This window comes from Pseudophryne corroboree, chromosome 1 (genome assembly GCF_028390025.1).
Source record: "Pseudophryne corroboree isolate aPseCor3 chromosome 1, aPseCor3.hap2, whole genome shotgun sequence".
NCBI lineage: Eukaryota > Metazoa > Chordata > Amphibia > Anura > Myobatrachidae > Pseudophryne > Pseudophryne corroboree.
Genome location: NC_086444.1, coordinates 444,945,445 through 444,966,264, shown reverse-complemented (window position 1 = coordinate 444,966,264; position 20,820 = coordinate 444,945,445). Strand labels below are relative to the sequence as shown.

The 20,820-nt window shown below is 42.5% G+C and overlaps 1 gene segment (V, D, J or C); it reads right to left on the bottom strand.

The window, feature by feature from the left end:
• Positions 1–332: 332 nt before the first annotated feature.
• LOC134977967 (immunoglobulin heavy variable 4-59-like) lies at positions 333–873 on the bottom strand. The segment is given in 2 exon segments: positions 333–673; positions 777–873. Coding segments are annotated over 2 exon segments (387 nt in total).
• Positions 874–20,820: the final 19,947 nt, after the last annotated feature.

Sequence of the window (20,820 nt, the reverse complement as noted above, 5' to 3'; positions counted from 1 at the left end):
AGATAGGTGTGACACTGTGGCCAGTAAGGGGAGGGGGGAGAGGTGCTTTGGGCCCTCATTCACTTGAATAGGATAGGCTACATAATCTATGCACAGGGCACACAGTGACATTGGTGTGAGTGGTGGGTGAAGGTGCTGCTGCCACCAGTCTGTATAGCGCTGCTGGTCACATGGGTAACTCCCGAGACAAGGCTCCTATACAAAGCAATATAACTAGTATAACACCTCAAATTATATTCTGAAAACACCATTATATTCTGCTGGATATTCCTACATACAGTACAACCCCCTCCCCTCCCCCTCTATAAATCAGTTAGTGCACATGTCCTCAGTTACTGTGTTACACTGTGATACACAGTTCTTGCACAATAATATTTTCCAGACTCTTCAGGTTTCACTCCAGTGAGTTTAACATGAACTTCTCCTTTATTTGTGTCTCTGGACAGAGTTAGTCGGCCCTGAACAGATGGGTTAGAATTTATGCTTGCATCATAGTATATTGTTCCCATCCATTCCAGCCCTTTCCCTTCAAGTTGGCGGATCCAGCCCACACCATACATGTTAGTGCTGTCAGTGAGGGAGGCACCGGTCACTTTACAGGCGAGTTCCAGAGTCTCTGTTGGTTTCACAGTCCCAGGACCAGACTCCACTAAGGAGATTTGTGCAGTGACACCTGTAAGTATAGAATAGATGTATTACTGTAGTTCTCTATTAACATTCCCAATGAGATTATTATTTCTGCGAGCTCTGTGACATGATCACCACATAAGACTCACCTTGTAGTGAGGACACAACACTGAGTAACCACAGGAGATTCTGCATGTTTTGGCTGAGACGTTAAAGGATAACTCAGCTCACAATCTGGTTGTTCAGCTTCTGCTCAGTGATCATTTCCTGGAGGTTGTTATCTATTTATACAGGAAATTGTCTCTATATTTACATATGCACTGTTTTAATTAAGCTCTTTTAAACAATGGTATAGATAGTCTGAGCTTCCATTTCATTTGCATAGTATTACTGATTTATAGATCGCTGTTCTACATGATATGTGTGCTTTTCATCTTGATAACTGAGTTGATTATTTTTTTATCATCCAAAATAACAATTTCATGAACAAGGATACATTTAATTTTATTCATATACAGCAGGGCTGGCCAAACCGGTCCTCGAGATCTACCAACAGTGCATGTTTTCCAGGCCTCCCGGATATTTGTAGAATTGTCAGTTAGGAATGAATGCAGCACATCTTAATTAGTAATGACTACACCTGTGCACCAGCTAGGTGGTCTGGAAAATGTGAACTGTTGGTAGATCTCGAGGACCGGTTTGGCCAGCCCTTATATACAGTATGTATAATTTTTTTCTTTGAAAAAAAGACTCAGGTACCATCTAAGGTTACAGGTATATATAAAGATTTGTAGTTGCTCCCATACTCTATACAGGTCTTTAGATACTTATTTTATTGGGTGTGGTGTGACTAGTCAACATCTAGAAGTTGACATTCTCAACACCAAAATGTCAACATGTTCTCAGGGTCAGCAGTCAGAATGTTGACATGGGTAATAGGTCAACAACCAATAATAATAATAATAATTATTATTATTATTAACAGTTTCTTATATAGCGCAGCAAATTCCGTTGCGCTTTACAATTAGAACAACAGTAATAGAACAAACTGGGCAAAAACAGACCGACATAGAGGTATGTCAACATGATTAATCTGTTAAAACGTTCAGAATGTCAACATTTAACATGTCAACACCAGAATGTTGATATACTGTAGGTGCATAGAAGTGCAAAGAAATTCTTTGCAATGCTTTAAATACTTATACAATTAGGGTGATACAATACAGCTACAAGTATTCAGGAACTAGCATTCAGTCCTTAAGGGGTCTCTCACCAATTGTAAAGGCTGCGGTGGGATTAGCTTTTTGACAAAGCAAGAAGGTTCCGGGCTGGAGAGCACGGCACCACCTCAGATCGCACAGATGAGCCTAAAGCGATTCTCGCAAAATCCACTCCTTTGATAGCAAACAAATACAGATGCGTTTCGGTCTTGGCGACCTTTCTCAAAAATGGATGGGGTGCTATTCATGGTCGGGGGTTTAAATACCCCTAAAATGGATCTTAAATCTTCCCTTAATTGCTTACCACGACCAGAAGTGATGTTTATGCTTCATTTGGCACTTTTGCTTGCGTTCCACTGCTGTGTTCCCTACAGAAGTTACGTTTCACTTCCTACTTCCGGTTTTGGAACCAGCTGCGGCAGTCGTTCAGTAGTATCTAGTTACACTTCGTGGAGAGGACTAAGTCCAAAGCGTGGTGAGCGAAGCAAGCCCGTGACGGTACAATGGTGCATAGATAAAACAAAATAACCTCAAACAAACGGAGAATGGATAAAAGATTAAAGTGCTGTAATGGCAGATGTTCTCTTCTGCCCTCTTGTCCTGTCACTTCCTGGTCCTGATCACAAAGTGAACATAGACACAACTGCCATCTTTCTCTTGTAAATAGGCAGGAGAACCATAACTAATTAACCATTTCATTAGGTGTAGTTGTTATAAGTACATCCAGCTTTTTTAGTGCTGTTGTTCATATGTTTGATTTATGTATATAAACGTATATATGTATAAATGTATATATGGTCCAGTGGCCATCTTTAGTTTGAGCAAAACTCCATAATTACACATACGGTGCCCATCTTTGTTCAGGGAAAGATCCATTTCTACATTCGTGGTTATAATAACGTATTCCACTTGGTACTAGTGATGTGCACCGTACATTTTTCGGGTTTTGTGTTTTGGTTTTGGATTCGGTTCCGCGTCCGTGTTTTGGATTCGGACGCGTTTTGGCAAAACCTCCCTGAAATTTTTTTGTCGGATTCGGGTGTTTTTTTACAAAAACCCCTCAAAAACAGCTTAAATCATAGAATGTGGGGGTCATTTTGATCCCATAGTATTATTAACCTCAATAGCCATAATTTCCACTCATTTTCAGTCTATTCTGAACACCTCACACCTCACAATATTATTTTTAGTCCTAAAATTTGCACCGAGGTCGCTGGATGACTAAGCTAAGCGACCCAAGTGGCCGACACAAACACCTGGCCCATCTAGGAGTGGCACTGCAGTGTCAGACAGGATGGCACTTCAAAAAAATAGTCCCCAAACAGCACATGATGCAAAGAAAAAAAGAGACGCAATGAGGTAGCTGTGTGACTAAGCTAAGCAACCCAAGTGGCCGAAAAAAACACCTGGCCCATCTAGGAGTGGCACTGCAGTGTCAGACAGGATGGCACTTCAAAAAAATAGTCCCCAAACAGCACATGATGCAAAAAAAAAAAAGAGGCGCAATGAGGTAGCTGTGTGACTAAGCTAAGCGACCCAAGTGGCCGACACAAACACCTGGCCCATCTAGGAGTGGCACTGCAGTGTCAGACAGGATGGCACTTCAAAAAAATAGTCCCCAAACAGCACATGATGCAAAAAAAAAAAAAAAAGAGGCGCAATGAGGTAGCTGTGTGACTAAGCTAAGCGACCCAAGTGGCCGACACAAACACCTGGCCCATCTAGGAGTGGCACTGCAGTGTCAGACAGGATGGCACTTCAAAAAAATAGTCCCCAAACAGCACATGATGCAAAGAAAAAAAGAGGTGCACCAAGGTCGCTGGATGGCTAAGCTAAGCGACACAAGTGGCCGACACAAACACCTGGCCCATCTAGGAGTGGCACTGCAGTGTCAGGCAGGATGGCACTTCAAAAAAGTAGTCCCCAAACAGCACATGATGCCAAGAAAAATGAAAGAAAAAAGAGGTGCAAGATGGAATTGTCCTTGGGCCCTCCCATCCACCCTTATGTTGTATAAACAGGACATGCACACTTTAACAAACCCATCATTTCAGCGACAGGGTCTGCCACACAACTGTGACTGAAATGACTGGTTGGTTTGGGCCCCCACCAAAAAAGAAGCAATCAATCTCTCCTTGCACAAACTGGCTCTACGGAGGCAAGATGTCCACCTCCTCCTCATCATCTGATTCCTCACCCCTTTCACTGTGTACATCCCCCTCCTCATAGATTATTAATTTGTCCCCACTGGAATCCACTTCTCAGGTCCCTGTGTACTTTCTGGAGGCAATTGCTGGTGAATGTCTCCACGGAGGAATTGATAATAATTAATTTTAATGAACATCATCTTCTCCACATTTTCTGGAAGTAACCTCGTACGCCGATTGCTGACAAGGTGAGCGGCTGCACTAAACACTCTTTCGGAGTACACACTGGAGGGTGGGCAACTTAGGTAAAATAAAGCCAGTTTCTGCAAGGGCCTCCAAATTGCCTCTTTTTCCTGCCAGTATACGTACGGACTGTCTGACGTGCCTACTTGGATGCGGTCACTCATATAATCCTCCACCATTCTTTCAATAGTGAGAGAATCATATGCAGTGACAGTAGACGACATGTCAGTAATCGTTGGCAGGTCCTTCAGTCCGGACCAGATGTCAGCACTCGCTCCAGACTGCCCTGCATCACCGCCAGCGGGTGGGCTCGGAATTCTTAGCCTTTTCCTCGCACCCCCAGTTGGAAAGAGAGATCCAACGTAGGTTTTAAATCTAGGATCTAACACGGTGGGTAAAATGTAGTGCTCTGATTTCAACAGATTGACCACCCGTGAATCCTGGTTAAGCGAATTAAGGGCTCCATCCACAAGTCCCACATGCCTAGCGGAATCGCTCTGTTTTAGCTCCTCCTTCAATGTCTCCAGCTTCTTCTGCAAAAGCCTGATGAGGGGAATGACCTGACTCAGGCTGGCAGTGTCTGAACTGACTTCACGTGTGGCAAGTTCAAAGGGTTGCAGAACCTTGCACAACGTTGAAATCATTCTCCACTGCGCTTGAGTCAGGTGCATTCCACCTCCTTTGCCTATATCGTATGCAGATGTATAGGCTTGAATGGCCTTTTGCTGCTCCTCCATCCTCTGAAGCATATAGAGGGTTGAATTCCACCTCGTTACCACCTCTTGCTTCAGATGATGGCAGGGCAGGTTCAGGACTGTTTGCTGGTGCTCCAGTCTTCGGCACGCGGTGGCTGAATGCCGAAAGTGGCCCGCAATTCTTCGGGCCACCGACAGCATCTCTTGCATGCTCCTGTCATTTTTTAAATAATTCTGCACCACCAAATTCAATGTATGTGCAAAACATGGGACGTGCTGGAATTTGCCCAGATGTAATGCACGCACAATATTGCTGGCGTTGTCCGATGTCACAAATCCCCAGGAGAGTCCATTTGGGGTAATCCATTCTGCGATGATGTTCCTCAGTTTCCGCAAGAGGTTGTCAGCTGTGTGCCTCTTATGGAAAGCGGTGATGCAAAGCGTAGCCTGCCTAGGAACGAGTTGGCGTTTGCGAGATGCTGCTACTGGTGCCGCCGCTGCTGTTCTTGCTGCGGGAGGCAATACATCTACCCAGTGGGCTGTCACAGTCATATAGTCCTGAGTCTGCCCTGCTCCACTTGTCCACATGTCCGTGGTTAAGTGGACATTGGGTACAACTGCATTTTTTAGGACACTGGTGACTCTTTTTCTGAGGTCTGTGTACATTTTCGGTATCGCCTGCCTAGAGAAATGGAACCTAGATGGTATTTGGTACCGGGGACACAGTACCTCAATCAAGTCTTTAGTTGCCTGTGAATTAACGGTGGATAACGGAAACACGTTTCTCACCGCCCAGGCTGCCAAGGCCTGAGTTATCCGCTTTGCAGCCGGATGACTGCTGTGATATTTCATCTTCCTCCCAAAGGACTGTTGGACAGTCAATAGCTTACTGGAAGTAGTACAAGTGGTCTTCCGACTTCCCCTCTGGGATGAATATCGACTCCCAGCAGCAACAACAGCAGAGCCAGCAGCAGTAGGCGTTACACTCAAGGATCCATCGGAGGAATCCCAGTCAGGAGAGGACTCGTCAGACTTTCCAGTGACATGGCCTGCAGGACTATTGGCGTTCCTGTCTAAGGAGGAAATTGACACTGAGGGAGTTGGTGGTGTGGTTTGCAGGAGCTTGGTTACAAGAGGAAGGGATTTAGTGGTCAGTGGACTGCTTCCGCTGTCATCCAAAGTTTTTGAACTTATCACTGACTTATGATGAACGCGCTGCAGGTGACATATAAGGGAGGATGTTCCGAGGTGGTTAACGTCCTTACCCCTACTTAGTACAGCTTGACAAAGGCAACACACGGCTTGACACCTGTTGTCCGCATTTGTGTTAAAATTATTCCACACCGAAGAGGTGATTTTTTTTGTAATTTGACCAGGCATGTCAATGGCCATATTCGTCCCACGGACAACAGGTGTCTCCCCGGGTGCCTGACTTAAACAAACCACCTCACCATCAGAATCCTTCTTGTCAATTTCCTCCTCAGCGCCAGCAACACCCATATCCACATCCGGGTGTACTTCAACAGTGACATCTTCAATTTGACTATCAGGAACTGGACTGCGGGTGCTCCTTCCAGCACTTGCAGGGGGCGTGCAAATGGTGGAAGGCGCCACCTCTTCCCGTCCAGTGTTGGGAAGGTCAGGCATCGCAGCCGACACAATTGGACTCTCCTTGGGGATTTGTGATTTAGAAGAACGCACAGTTCTTTGCTGTGCTTTTGCCAGCTTAAGTCTTTTCATTTTTCTAGCGAGAGGATGAGTACTTCCATCCTCATGTGAAGCTGAACCACTAGCCATGAACATAGGCCAGGGCCTCAGCCGTTCCTTGCCACTCCGTGTCGTAAATGGCATATTGGCAAGTTTACGCTTCTCCTCAGACGCTTTTAATTTTGATTTTTGGGTCATTTTACTGAACTTTTGTGTTTTGGATTTTACATGCTCTCTGCTATGACATTGGGCATTGGCCTTGGCAGACGACGTTGATGGCATTTCATCGTCTCGGCCATGACTAGTGGCAGCAGCTTCAGCACAAGGTGGAAGTGGATCTTGATCTTTCCCTATTTTACCCTCCACATTTTTGTTCTCCATTTTTTAATGTGTGGAATTATATGCCAGTATCAATAGCAATGGCCTACTACTATATATACTGCGCACAACTGAAATGCACCACAGGTATGGATGGATAGTATACTTGACGACACAGAGGTAGGTAGAGCAGTGGCCTACTGTACCGTACTGCTATATATTATATACTGGTGGTCAGCAACCTGTGCAAAACTGAAATGCACCACAGGTATGGATGGACAGTATACTTGACGACACAGAGGTAGGTAGAGCAGTGGCCTACTGTACTGTACTGCTATATATTATATACTGGTGGTCAGCAAACTGTGCACAACTGAAATGCACCACAGGTATGGATGGATAGTATACTTGACAACACAGAGGTAGGTAGAGCAGTGGCCTACTGTACCGTACTGCTATATATTATATACTGGTGGTCAGCAAACTGTGCAAAACTGAAATGCACCACAGGTATGGATGGATAGTATACTTGACGACACAGAGGTAGGTAGAGCAGTGGCCTACTGTACAGTACTGCTATATATTATATACTGGTGGTTAGCAAACTGTGCAAAACTGAAATGCACCACAAGTATGGATGGATAGTATACTTGACGACACAGAGGTAGGTAGAGCAGTGGCCTTCTGTACCGTACTCCTATATATTATATACTGGTGGCCAGCAAAATTTGCACTGTACTCCTACTATATACTACAATGCAGCACAGATATGGAGCTTTTTCAGGCAGAGAACGTATAATACTGGTGGTCACTGGTCAGCAAAACACTGCACTGTACTCCTCCTATATAATACTGCTGGTCCCCAGTCCCCACAATAAAGCAGTGTGAGCACAGATATATGCAGCACACTGAGCACTGATATGGAGCGTTTTTCAGGCAGAGAACGTATAATACTGGTGGTCACTGGTCAGCAAAACTCTGCACTGTACTCCTCCTATATAATACTGCTGGTCCCCAGTCCCCACAATAAAGCAGTGTGAGCACAGATATATGCAGCACACTGAGCACAGATATGGAGCGTTTTTCAGGCAGAGAACGTATAATACTGGTGGTCACTGGTCAGCAAAACTCTGCACTGTACTCCTCCTATATAATACTGCTGGTCCCCAGTCCCCACAATAAAGCAGTGTGAGCACAGATATATGCAGCACACTGAGCACAGATATGGAGCGTTTTTCAGGCAGAGAATGTATAATACTGGTGGTCACTGGTCAGCAAAACTCGGCACTGTACTCCTCCTATAATACTGCTGGTCCCCAGAATAAAGATATTTGCAGCCCCCTGAAACAAAGTGAGAGGACGCCAGCCACGTCCTCTCACTATCATTTCCAATGCACGAGTGAAAAATGGCGGCGACGCGCGGCTCCCTATATAGAATCCGAATCTCGTGAGAATCCAACAGCGGGATGATGACGTTCGGGCGCGCTCGGGTTAACCGAGCCATACGGGAGAATCCGAGTCTGCCTCGGACCCGTGTAAAATTTGTGAAGTTCGGGGGGGTTCGGATTCCGAGGAACCGAACCCGCTCATCACTACTTGGTACTGAATTCTTCATGTGAAATAGTAATCATTCACAATCCATTCCTTTCTATTGCTGTACTTTGTATTACCGCAAAGTCATACCCTATACCTGAGTGGGAATTTTTCTGTTTCACTTTGTATTGTTTATACTCCCCGTAGCAAAAGTACATGAAAAAAGAAAAAAAAGCATCTATTAATAAAAATATTAATAAATAGGGAATTTTATTTCTAATAGAAGACATGCAAAATTTATGTGACAACCCAAAGATTTGATACTATTCAAAAAAACATTTTAACTCGAAGTCGACATAATGGCCCATACGTTTTAATGTATTTAACTTGTATATCCATCTAATTTCGCTCTGCGCTAGTTTTTTTTCGATATTCTTGTTTCTCCTGTTAGAATTAATCTGTTGATCATAAAAAACGTTTTATCTGACCTTTGCTCTGATAATGGATGGGTTGTTAGACCTTTGCGGATATTGTATATATGTTCTGCATCCCTATTTTTAAGGGCTTATGAGGACTTTCCGGCATATAGCTTACCGCATCTGCATTCTAACATAGAAATGAAGCAGTGGCTGCCGCTCTTACCGCTGCACCTTTTTGTGAGCTTCCGGGGTGCTGGTGGAGCTTGCTATGGTGACTGGCATCTCCAGAGCAATGTCGGTAGTGGGGTCCCGCCACTCATGTCCTGTGAGCGCTGCTATTGTCCGGGCAATCAGCTGATAGGGAAGCACCAATGGCAACAAGCAGTAGGTCATGTGACCTCCCTCCTCGACAGGAAGAAGGCAGGAGGTTTAAAAGGAAGCATCGGGCAAAGACCCTGCACCTGAATATTGTCACTTTCAAGCTGAAGTTTAGGCTCAATTCATCTCCTAGAGACTATCAGTGAATCCACAGTGCTTGTGTCAGCTATGAATTCACAGAGCCTGACTCCATTATACCGGTACCCAGCCCAGTACAAAGTGCTCCGGTAACCATTACGGTTCAGGCACGCCGGTAACCAGCCCAGTTCACAGTCACAATGGGATACCAGACTGGTCCTTGGTCACACCAGTAACTAGCCCAGTCCACAGTCAAACCGGTAACCAGCCCGGTACTCGGTCACACTGGTAACCAGCCCGGTTCACAGTCATATCGCTAACAAGCCCGGTTCTCAGTCACACAGGTAACTAGCCCGGTCCACTGTCATACCGGTAACCAGCCTGGTCACACCTTGCCCGAAGCATGGCGAGCGAAGCGAGCCATGCGAGGGGACACGGTGTACTAATTGGGGTTCCCAGTCACTTTACAAGAAATAAACGACACAATTTTTTAAAAAAAAACCTCATGTCGACCGTCTGTCATGTTGACCTTGTACATGTCATCCTAGAGACCATGTCGACCTAGAAACCATGTCGACCTACTTACTGTCAACCAATACACTGTCGACCTAAGTGTGGTCGACCCTATGATACACACTCGGCTTCAACACTCTTTGGTATTTCTTTTAGCAATTCCTTTCCTTCTATTTGGCTAAGTTTCTGTTTAATTCCTGATAATAAAATAATATATTGTAAAAAAAAAAAAAAAAAAAGATATCATTGTGACCTTTATCTTCAAACATTCCTGTGATTTGAGTTTGTTAAACATTTTCATCAGAAAAGTTTATCTTGTGTGTGTGTGTGTATATATATATATATACACATACACACACACATATATATATATAAATATATACACACACACATATATATATATATATATATATATACATACATACACACACACACACACACACACACACACACACACACACACATATATATCTCAATACAGGTGTCCTCATGCAGAAGGAACAGGCGGCACTCCTCCGGACTTGTAAAAAGAAATTTCTATTCGCAATTCTGCTAAACTTTCGTTCGCAATACTGCTAAGCTAAGATACACTCCCAGAGGGCGGCGGCCTAGCGTGTGCAATGCTGCTAAAATCTGCTAGCGAGCGAACAACTCGCAATGACCCCCTTTGTGGGTAATTCAGAGTTGATCACAGCAGCAAATTTGTTAGCAGTTGGGCAAAACCATGTAACTCTCTCTGCAAATGTTATATCTGCCCTCCTGCAGTGCACATGGTTTTGCCCAACTGCTAACAAATTTGCTGCTGTGATCTACTCTGAATTACCCACAAAGGGGGTCATTCCGAGTTGTTCGCTCGCTAGCAGATTTTAGCAGCATTGCACACGCTAGGCCGCCGCCCTCTGGAAGTGTATCTTAGCTTAGCAGTATTGCAACGAAAGTTTAGCAGAATTGCGAATAGAAATTTCTTAGCAGTTTCTGAGTAGCTCCAGACCTACTCACAGATTGCGATCAGCTCAGGCCGTTTTGTTCCTGGTTTGACGTCACACACACGCCCAGCGTTCGGCCAGCCACTCCCCCATTTCTCCAGACAGTCCCGCGTTTTTCCCTGACACGCCTGCGTTTTTTAGCACACTCCCAGAAAACGGTCAGTTTCCACCCAGAAACACCCACTTCCTGTCAATCACACTCCGATCACTTCAACGATGAAATTTCTTCGTTCGGACGTGAGTAAATTTACTAAGTTTTGTGCTAAAATACTTACCGCATGCGCACTGCGAACCATGCGCATGCGCATTTTTGCCTTAATCGCTCCGTTGCGAAAATCGGCAATGAGCGAACAACTCGGAATGACCCCCAATATCCCAACATATGTGTGACCTGTCTATTAATATGGAATCACAGGAGAGTCGACCAGATCCTTATGCCTTTGCAAGCATTGAATTACATAAAGGAGAGACTCTCTCTTTCACTGAGGCACAAATCACACGCATTTTATTCAAGAATGATGAGGACCTATCTTTGGAATCCACAACAGCTGAAGACATATATAATCAATTATTAAAATTCAAAAAACATGAAACCGATTATTTGTTACATGGCAGCACGCTTTCCGATTATTATAGATCTAAGATGATACCTTTTGGGTAAAAAACTGCCCCACCATTGGCAGGAACAATGCTGAATTTTGTCGCCGCTGGATAGACATTTTAAACAAATGCAGCCTGGATCTTATGATCCTGGTCATAGAAGAGGCTGGCAAAGAATTTAAAGCAACCAAGTCTAAAATAGAGACTTTCACTGAACAACATACACAAATATTACAGGATTCCACATATCAATACTTTTGGAATCGTTTAACATCACAATGTGATCAATACAGGAAAGATCTCATCAAATATAAGAAGAATAAACCACAAACTGTCACCTCGGACTATGACAATAATCAAGTATATAAATGGCTCAAAGGATCTGATTTAACACCTGGCTCTCCGAGACGTGAGAATAGAACAACATGGAGGAATAGAAAATATTGTCAGATACGTGATCCAGTCTCCTTGAACAGTGACAGTGACTTTCAAGTTGCTGAGTCAGATGATCCCTCTACTCCCAGGTCAGCCTCTATAGGGACAACAACACGAGCCAGAGCAGAAGTCCTTCCCTCAGGCTCACACGTAGGGGGCGACAAAAACAAAAGGAAATGCAACAGTCAAAACCAAGAAAACGTAATATGTCATTTATCTTCCCGGAATCTTACACTTATAGAAACCAAGGTGTTATCTAAGGGATTATCCTTTGTCCCTACCAACAAACATCGCACATTTGAGTGGATGGTGGAAAATTACAGATTTGGTAGATCCCTACGATTAAAAGAATATTGTCAACATAAGCCCATGGATACATCTGAAAGCTCTTTGTCTTTAACCTTAAGAAAGCAACATCATCATTTGATCCAACTTCATATAATCCTTCCATAAAAACCTTTACACGACTTATGAATGACTCAGTTCAAAGGTATAATGCTGCCCGTCCTAAAATCTACCACAATTTATCATCACAAGAATATGCAGCTTTGAAGTCATTATCAAATTACAAGGATATTGTAATTCGCTCCGCGGATAAGGGTGGGGCGATAGTCATACAAGACATCAAGGATTACAAAGAAGAATTGGATTCACAACTCGCGGATATTTCAACATATGAGAAATTACCCAAAGACCCCACTGATGTACAGTATATAAACGTGAATTAGATGGTATTCTATTCAAAGCTGTACAGGATAAACTCATAGATTCTCAGATTCTCAGTGATTTATTCAGTTTTACATATGAGATCAATACATCCACAGTACACTTCCTTGACGTTCAATTTACCATCAAGAACAATACCATTGTGACTACAGTGTACACCAAAGACATAGATCGTAACACTCTTCTAACACCCAATAGCTTTCACCCACTAGCCCTCAAGAGGGGATTGGTGAAATCACAAAGGATGTGAGTGGCACACATCACTAGTGAACAAACATAAGTAGAAATAGAAATTGATAAAATTATAGAAAAATTTCGGTCCAGAGGTTATGACAACACAACGTTACTACAACAAAAATCTGAGGTCATGAATTATTCTAGAGCGCAATTGCTCACATCCACCAAACGCCCTTCCTTCAAGACATCTCTACCTTTTGTAACGGAATATACTCTGGCTAGTCCAGTTATTTCTAAAGCTACTAAGGCATTGTGGCCTATTGTAGCCATAGATAAAAAATCTTCCTGGCCTTAATAAGTACAAACCGCTTATCAGTTACCGTAGAGGTAGAATTATTAAAATATGGTGGTAAAAACTTATATAACCCCTCTTTTACAACAACAGCCACATACCTCTTATAAAAAACCAGGATGTTATAGTTGTGTTACCTGTATTACCTGCAGTTACTTGGAAGTAGGTTTTACATTCAATCACCCACACACGGGTAGAAAATATAAGATCAACCATGTTTTAACTTGTACTACACGATTTGTAATATACACATGATTACCTGCCCGTGTGGATTGACCTACATAGGCCAAACTACACGCATGTTCAAGGAATGTATGGCCATGCATAAGTCTTCTATAAAACAAGCCTTATCTGGAAAAGAGTCAGACCAACCTGTGGCCAGACACTTTAAAGAAAAAGGCCGTCAACTTTCAACTTTACGGTACAAAATAATCAACCACATTCCACCATCCACTAGAGGTGGTGATAGAGGTTGTAGACTTTTACAGATGGAATCAAAGTGGATCTACATCATTGATACTGTAGATCCAAAAGGACTGAACGATAAAATCCTGTGGAGCACCTTTTTGTAGAAAGTATAACACTTAATTATTAGTTATTAGTATGAAATCCGTGTTTTCCAGCCATATTTAAATAATAGATTATTTTTATCTATAGTATTTAATATATCAGATCCTACAATGGTTTTTAGTGTTATATCTATTCTTAGAATTGTGCAGCATATAGTTTTAGTATATTTATATTTACATCCAACCTTGCACTATTATGTATTCTTTATTTTGCACTATCATTTATACAAGCTGTCTAATTCTTCCTCCCCATCCAGGATGCCGCCGGACATTGGGGGTAATTCCAAGTTGATCGCAGAAGGACATTTTTTAGCAGTTGGGCAAAACATTTAAACAACGTCTCAAGACCCATTGGTCTTTTCATCAGGTGCAAACAGTGTAAGAGGCATAATCTTACCTTATGTCAAAGTCAGAAAAATATCACGCTGCACATTGCCATATATGCACCTCATGCGTGTGCCCGCTGCACGTGCACGGACCCTCCCATGCGTGCGCACACTCGCTGTCACGGGCGCACGGTGTGCGCATTTACGGTAGAGTTTGTGCGCATCTAGCATGCGACACGATCGCTACATATCTAATCAAAATAATGTATTTTATAAGTTAATATTCCCCTGAGTTCAGCAAAGTATGGTATATTTAAAATGGCTCTTTGACCTTAGAGATTCCCCAAACAATAACTTTCATGTTGGGAGGGCTTCACATGTTCTTATGCATAGTTAAGCACAGGAATAGTAATTGAAGATTAATTGTATTCCGAATAAATTACACCTAAGACCAGTCAGTTTCTTTCCCGCAGACGGAGTACAATAGCCTTTAATTACTCTAAGCTTTAAGATTCAATGAAGAGGGCTGACACCTGTGTTTACGAATGGGGCTGGTTTTGTCTCCAGAAGAATGATTGCTGAGATGTCATTGTCTCAACTGAAAGTGGACAGTGAGACAGTATTCGCCAAACAATAGCTTCCCACAAGACAGGAATTTGAAACAAGTGTCATAACCAAGATCACATGGCCAGCTCAGCTCACTGATACAGCTAGCCCACATGCTGTGAAAGACACACACTTCCTGTGGATCACACACCCCCACAGCTGGAACGCAGGTATGTTATATCCACTGGAAATCACAGGGCTCACTCACTCAGAACCAACCTAGCATCCAGAAGCATGGCTTGCTCGTCACCAGGACTGATCTCCTTACGAAGGCTAAGTATTGTATACACATGGCTTAATGGCATAGAATAGTTTAAATATGTGTTTGTGGTAAAGTAGTTGTGAAATGATTGGCATAGAATAGTTAGTTTGGAGATACAAATGGCTTAAGGTTAATGATGCTTGTGCAGTTATGTGATTGTTGTATGGTTGTGATGATACTCTATGAAATCTGTAATGAATTGGAACAGTAGACAATCTGTAGCATAGCATCTCTGGTATACATTTATGGATGGTGATTTATAACAGATTATAGTAGTTTTACATGATGCATCTTGCTGAAGGTTAGAAGTCAAAACATACTTCCTTTTGTTACTGTAGTCATGTGCTTGTAGCAATAGCAGGCTGATACTTGTGGGTACCTGGTGATTTGGTCTTGTGATGGCTCATATGGACAGCATGAGATATGTGGTGCTGATTCTGGAAAGATAGCATAGTCAGCATACCATATGCTCTGGTTATTGAGATACTGTGATGGCTTGAAATTGTGAAAGGTGATTTAGATGGTTTGGAATTGTAAAATCAGCACATATGCATTATATTGAAGCTTAGACATTTTGGAATATAGTGGAGTCTTATGTCTTCTGCTATGTGATTATGGTGTAGCAAAGAATGCCATGTGTTCGGACTTGCAAATCTAAAATGGCTGCTGGCATTCCCTTTTGAACCATATGTTACAGACTTTGGAATCATGGGAGTTTTTCCCAAAATGGAGTCTAGCTTCTGTCCCATGCGGTATTGTAGGGACCATTGTGTTGTTGCTGTGTGTTGTGTATATAGGGACAGCCAGCCTGGGTGAGCTCAAGTTTCTCAACACAAAGGTTCTCAGCATTGACTAACTGCGCAGCGATCATTCCCACATGTGTAAATTCTCTGCAGACATTTTGTCTCTTATTAATGTTGTAAGCCATTCTCTCTCTCCTTCCCCTTAAATGTAATCGTGTCGTTATTGTATTTTATGTGTAGTAATTCGGTTAGGTATTTTATGTTATTTTGGTAGTGTATAACTTGTATTGTGTATTCTTTTGCAATTGAACGTTCATTCTCTCCCTTAAAGGTGTTAGAACCTTAGACCGGTATTTGAGTGTTTATTATATTGCTAAAGGGTTCTCAGAGCGTCACAGACGCTCATACAGCTTTTAAGCTAACAAGGTTACACTGCATTACATCTACACATTATCACTGCACAAAGGTTTACAGTATAAGTACATTCCTTAAGGTATAGTTATTAAAGTTTAATTCTGTAAGTGTCTGCGACGCCTGTGTTCACACCCTGTGCACAGCGTCTGCTACGCTAAGGGCGTACCCTTGCGGTACTTTGTGCGCCAATTGCGTACTGTGTCTCTTAACCTTTTAGAGTGTTTAATATAGGATATATTAGGCTTTGTCAATTGGGGAACTCGTCCGCTCTTCACATATCTGCACTAGGTAATTTTAGCAGACATTATCGGTCAGCAAAGGGCGGGAGGTGTTATCCCTCGTAGTGCTGACCAGATAAGCATCTGCTTCACTTAGTAAGGAGTGCTGAAGGAATCCGGAACCAGAGGTAGGAACATTAAGCTATTGTCTTTGTAAATCGGGTTTTATTATTTCTTATTTCTATTTGGTGCCAACTACACACGCAGATTGGATGGTTTGTCTGTTTAAATAGGTTTAAAATTATTTTTAATCGCTCTGCATAGCGTGATAACTAAAAGGAGCTGGCATGATGATTTTCTTTGTGACAAAAGTTCTGTCCCCCATTTTGTGTAAACCTCATGGAGGTGGAAGGGGGAGGAGCAGTGGCCATTTTGGGAAGAAAATTTTTTTTCCCCCTAAGCGGCTGATTTTCAGTTGACTCAGGAAATAATCAGCCATCCATTGTCAAAAAGAAATCATCATTTAATGAGTTTTTTTTAATGCATTTATTTAATCTATATCATAGTCAATCATAAGTGGTTCAGATACAGTTTAATAAAAGTTAATAATAAATTAAATATTTGATTTAGGAAATACACAAATAAAACGTAGTGTTTTTTGGTTTTTTTTTTGTTTTGTCACTGTCTCTCTTCAAGAGCTTTAACTCTGCTTGGTGTAGGATAACCATTGAAGTGCAAATTAACCTTTGGATTTTTTTTCTCTCTCTCCCAGCAGTGAAAGAAATCGCCTTTACAGAGTTAGTTAAAAAAAAAAAAAAGCACTGAATAAGGTCTCACATAAGGAATAGTGATTGGTACATATATGTAATATCTATATGCGTATGCTTACATCAATGTATGTTATTAGATTAAATTTAGAATTGCATTTTCATCTGTGTATTTTCACATATCATTCTCCTGATTGCCACATACTAGTGATAACGTGCTGAGACATTTGTTGTTATTAATAGTTAAAAGATAAAAAGTAATATTTAAGGGAATAATTGTAAAAGGCACGCACACAGTCTCGCCTAGAAAACAAGGGAGATTTGGGTGGTGTTCAGTGAATGATTACTGTTAAAAAAATCATTCACATTGATAAACGTGTAGTGTGTTACTGTGGACCTACTTGGTCTGTGTACACGTGTCCTTACAAGGGCAGGACGTACGCAACAAGGGTCGACGCACGGAGCGTATATTACGCAACGGAGCGTACGGATACACCCACATAATACAAACCGCACGATAATATTGTTTAGTAGGCGATAAGGAAATAACGCGATAATAACACAGATCTATCTCAAATCCAAAAGTTTAAAGTTAAAAGAAAAAAACCTTCTCTATTGCAATTCTACTGGGTTAGGCTAATACCGAATGAAAGGAATTCTGTACAGAAATAAGAGTGTTCGAATGTAAGAGTGTGTATATATAAGATTTCTCTTTTATTACGGAAGTGGGAACCATAGGCCAGTAGAAAGAGGTACACCAGCGAGAGTGATATCGTGGGGTGGCTTGGGAGGCGTCCCTTGTTAGTCTCGACATATTAATGAGCAGTAGAGTCTGCTGTACATAACAGACCAGGAGGTCACAGACCAGGAGGTGACAGACCAGGAGGTCACGGACCAGGAGGTCACAGAACAAGAGGTTCAGGTACAGCAGACTAGAAGTAGAGAGCACAACCGAAGAGGGTTGGTGCGAGACCCATATAGGCCAATAAAGCTCAGGCTGAAGGAATTCGCAGCCGAAATTTTCGATTCCACTGATCGTTCCGCACATAAGATTAGTTGCTTGTGTGCAGATACGATTGTACCACATGTGATTGTGTGCATTAGCGTGTCTTGAATTCAGAAGAACGCTACTTGCACATTGTTAACGTGATTTGTGTAATTTTTTTATTTTAAGGGAAGTAGCCTGATCACTCAGGGACATTCCAGCGACTGATACTTGCTGGGGAGGGTAAGACACTCCCACACGCCCGAGCAAGTAGACGTACTTAGGTGCCCTAGGTTGGGTACGGAACCTCTGGGAACTTTGGTCGCCGTATTGGCCAGCGTGGGCGGAGTTAAGTGGGCGGACCTCGTTGCAAAACCCCCACCGCAGCCTTACCCTAGACATCTTGGTTTTCTGTAAGGGTTGCCGAAGACCCTGATTTGAAGTCAGAGGTAGTGAAAGCAGCACCTGCAGAGATGGGGGCCATTTGTTCAGGTAAGGGGCGATCAACCGAGGTTCAGGTTGATTTGAAACCGATCAATCAGGTCGTCAAGGTCATGTGTGAGAAATCAGACCAGGATGGTCATCACACAGAAATGTTATGCAATGAATGGGAAAGGATGACTGTGCATGACAGGGAGAAGTTTTCCCGGGTAGGTACTTTTAACCCAGAAGTGTTACAAAATTTAAAGAGAAGAGTTTGCCTGATTAAATCTTCAAAAAGGCGTATTAGACATTATGATTATTTAACATTGTGGCAACAGGAAAGTGAAATGCAAAGAAATTTAACTTGCATATCTGACTCTCATCTTGGGAAGAGAGACATGGCAATGGAGAGGATTATGGCTGCAGAGAATGGCGCGATGGTGTACGATAAAAAAAATGCACTTAGTAACTGTATTAAGAATGAAAGTAACAAATGTAATAATGTTTATAAAAATTAAAGTGTCAAAATTACAAATGTTAACCTGTGCAAGTCGCACCCCATGTTAAACTCCCCTCAGGATTACCAGCGAGAAGGTGAAACCAACACGATGTCAACACTCTACCCAGCAGTCATCATACGAGACACCCAGAGGGACACGGCCAAGTTGGTAAAGGCAATAGCAGAACCCCCTAACGGAGGGTCAGGTGAGGTCGTGTCAACAGGTAAGTACGGTATTGTATGTTATTCACAGACAAATGCATCTTACACCAAAGAGTTAACACAAAATAGCATAATGGAACAAAATCCTGTCAGGATGAACACAATATTTTAAAACAAATGTACACTACAGGAAAGTAGCAGTTTATGTGTTAATAAATGGTTTAAAGGAAGTATTAAGAACGAGTATACAAGCCTCTCTACCTAACTGGAGAAATAACTCAGTAACTGCATTAAGGAACTCCGCTGTTGGGCATGAGCAAAACATCATCAAGCACAGGGAAACAAAGAGGCCCCAGATCCCTGTGGGTAAGTCAAAGGTGAAAAGGTGTTATAATTGCCAGAAGGAAGGTCATTTTGCAGGAGATTGTAGATCAAGAAGTAGACCAAATTCATATAAACCCCCTAGACAAAGATATGAGCAAAGTTATGACACACCAAATTGTAATCAGAGATCACATAGGAAGGAGTTTGGGCCGCACCTGTAACATGCAATCAGGAAAGGTGATCATTAGGACTGATAGTAAGCCTGAGGTTACAGTTAATGAAATGGGAGGTCAGTTCCTTGCAGGCACAAGGACGGCCGGGTAGACGTTGAAATTTATCTGTAAATGTTCTTTTCCCCATCTCTGACGTTCATCGGCAGGACCCAAATATCACATAGCTACTTGGTCTTTGCAGAAGTCTACCTAACTCCAGCATGACCTACCAGCATCGATGTATCCTGGCCAGATACAAAGGGTGGAGTTTGGAAATGCTGGTGGGAGAGACTATGCAAGGATATCATTGGACATGTAGATGTGACAGCTTGATGGTGAACGGAAGATCTGACAATGTTTTTTTTTCTCTCCTGAAAAATGTTTGAAAAATGTTTTTTTTTCTGTTGTTGTTTATTGTTGATTTATGTGATGCATATATATATGAACGGTTCTCTCTCTTGTTGTTTTTTTCTCTCTCTCTTCTTTCTCATGTTCTCATAACGTTACACTTATATAAGGGGACTGTAGTCACAGCAGGTGCATGTGTGTTCTTCTCCCCCACCTCCATGTGGGTGACGCCGGTATTGTGATGTAATCGGTGCACTTGAAGCATCATCGGGCAGCCTGGAAGCCGAACAAAGGATGCTGGGTCGGTTGCGGGGGAATCCAACAGGTGGTTGCTAGGGGTGGAACCCATGCTAGAATGCTGTGCAGTAAAGCAGATTTGTACACAGCAGGCAAAGGCACTGTAATAATCTATGACTCGTACACAATGTAAGGCGGCATCCTGGATGGGGTGGAAGAATTAGACAGATTGTATAAATGATAGTGCAAAATAAAGAATACATAATAGTGCAAGGTTGGATATAAATACAATTACGTCACAATACCGGCGTCACCCACATGGAGGTGGGGGAGAAGAACACACATGCACCTGCTGTGACTACAGTCCCCTTATATAAGGTAAGATTATGCCTCATACACTGTTTGCACCGGATGAAAAGACCAATGGGTCTTGAGACGTTGTTTAAATAAAAGCAACAAGCTTTCTTTCTACAAGTCCGGAGGAGTGCCGCCTGTTCCTTCTGCATGAGGACACCTGTATTGATGTATCTCAGTTTAGGAAGGCACCCTGGCTTCTTCATTCACTATCCCA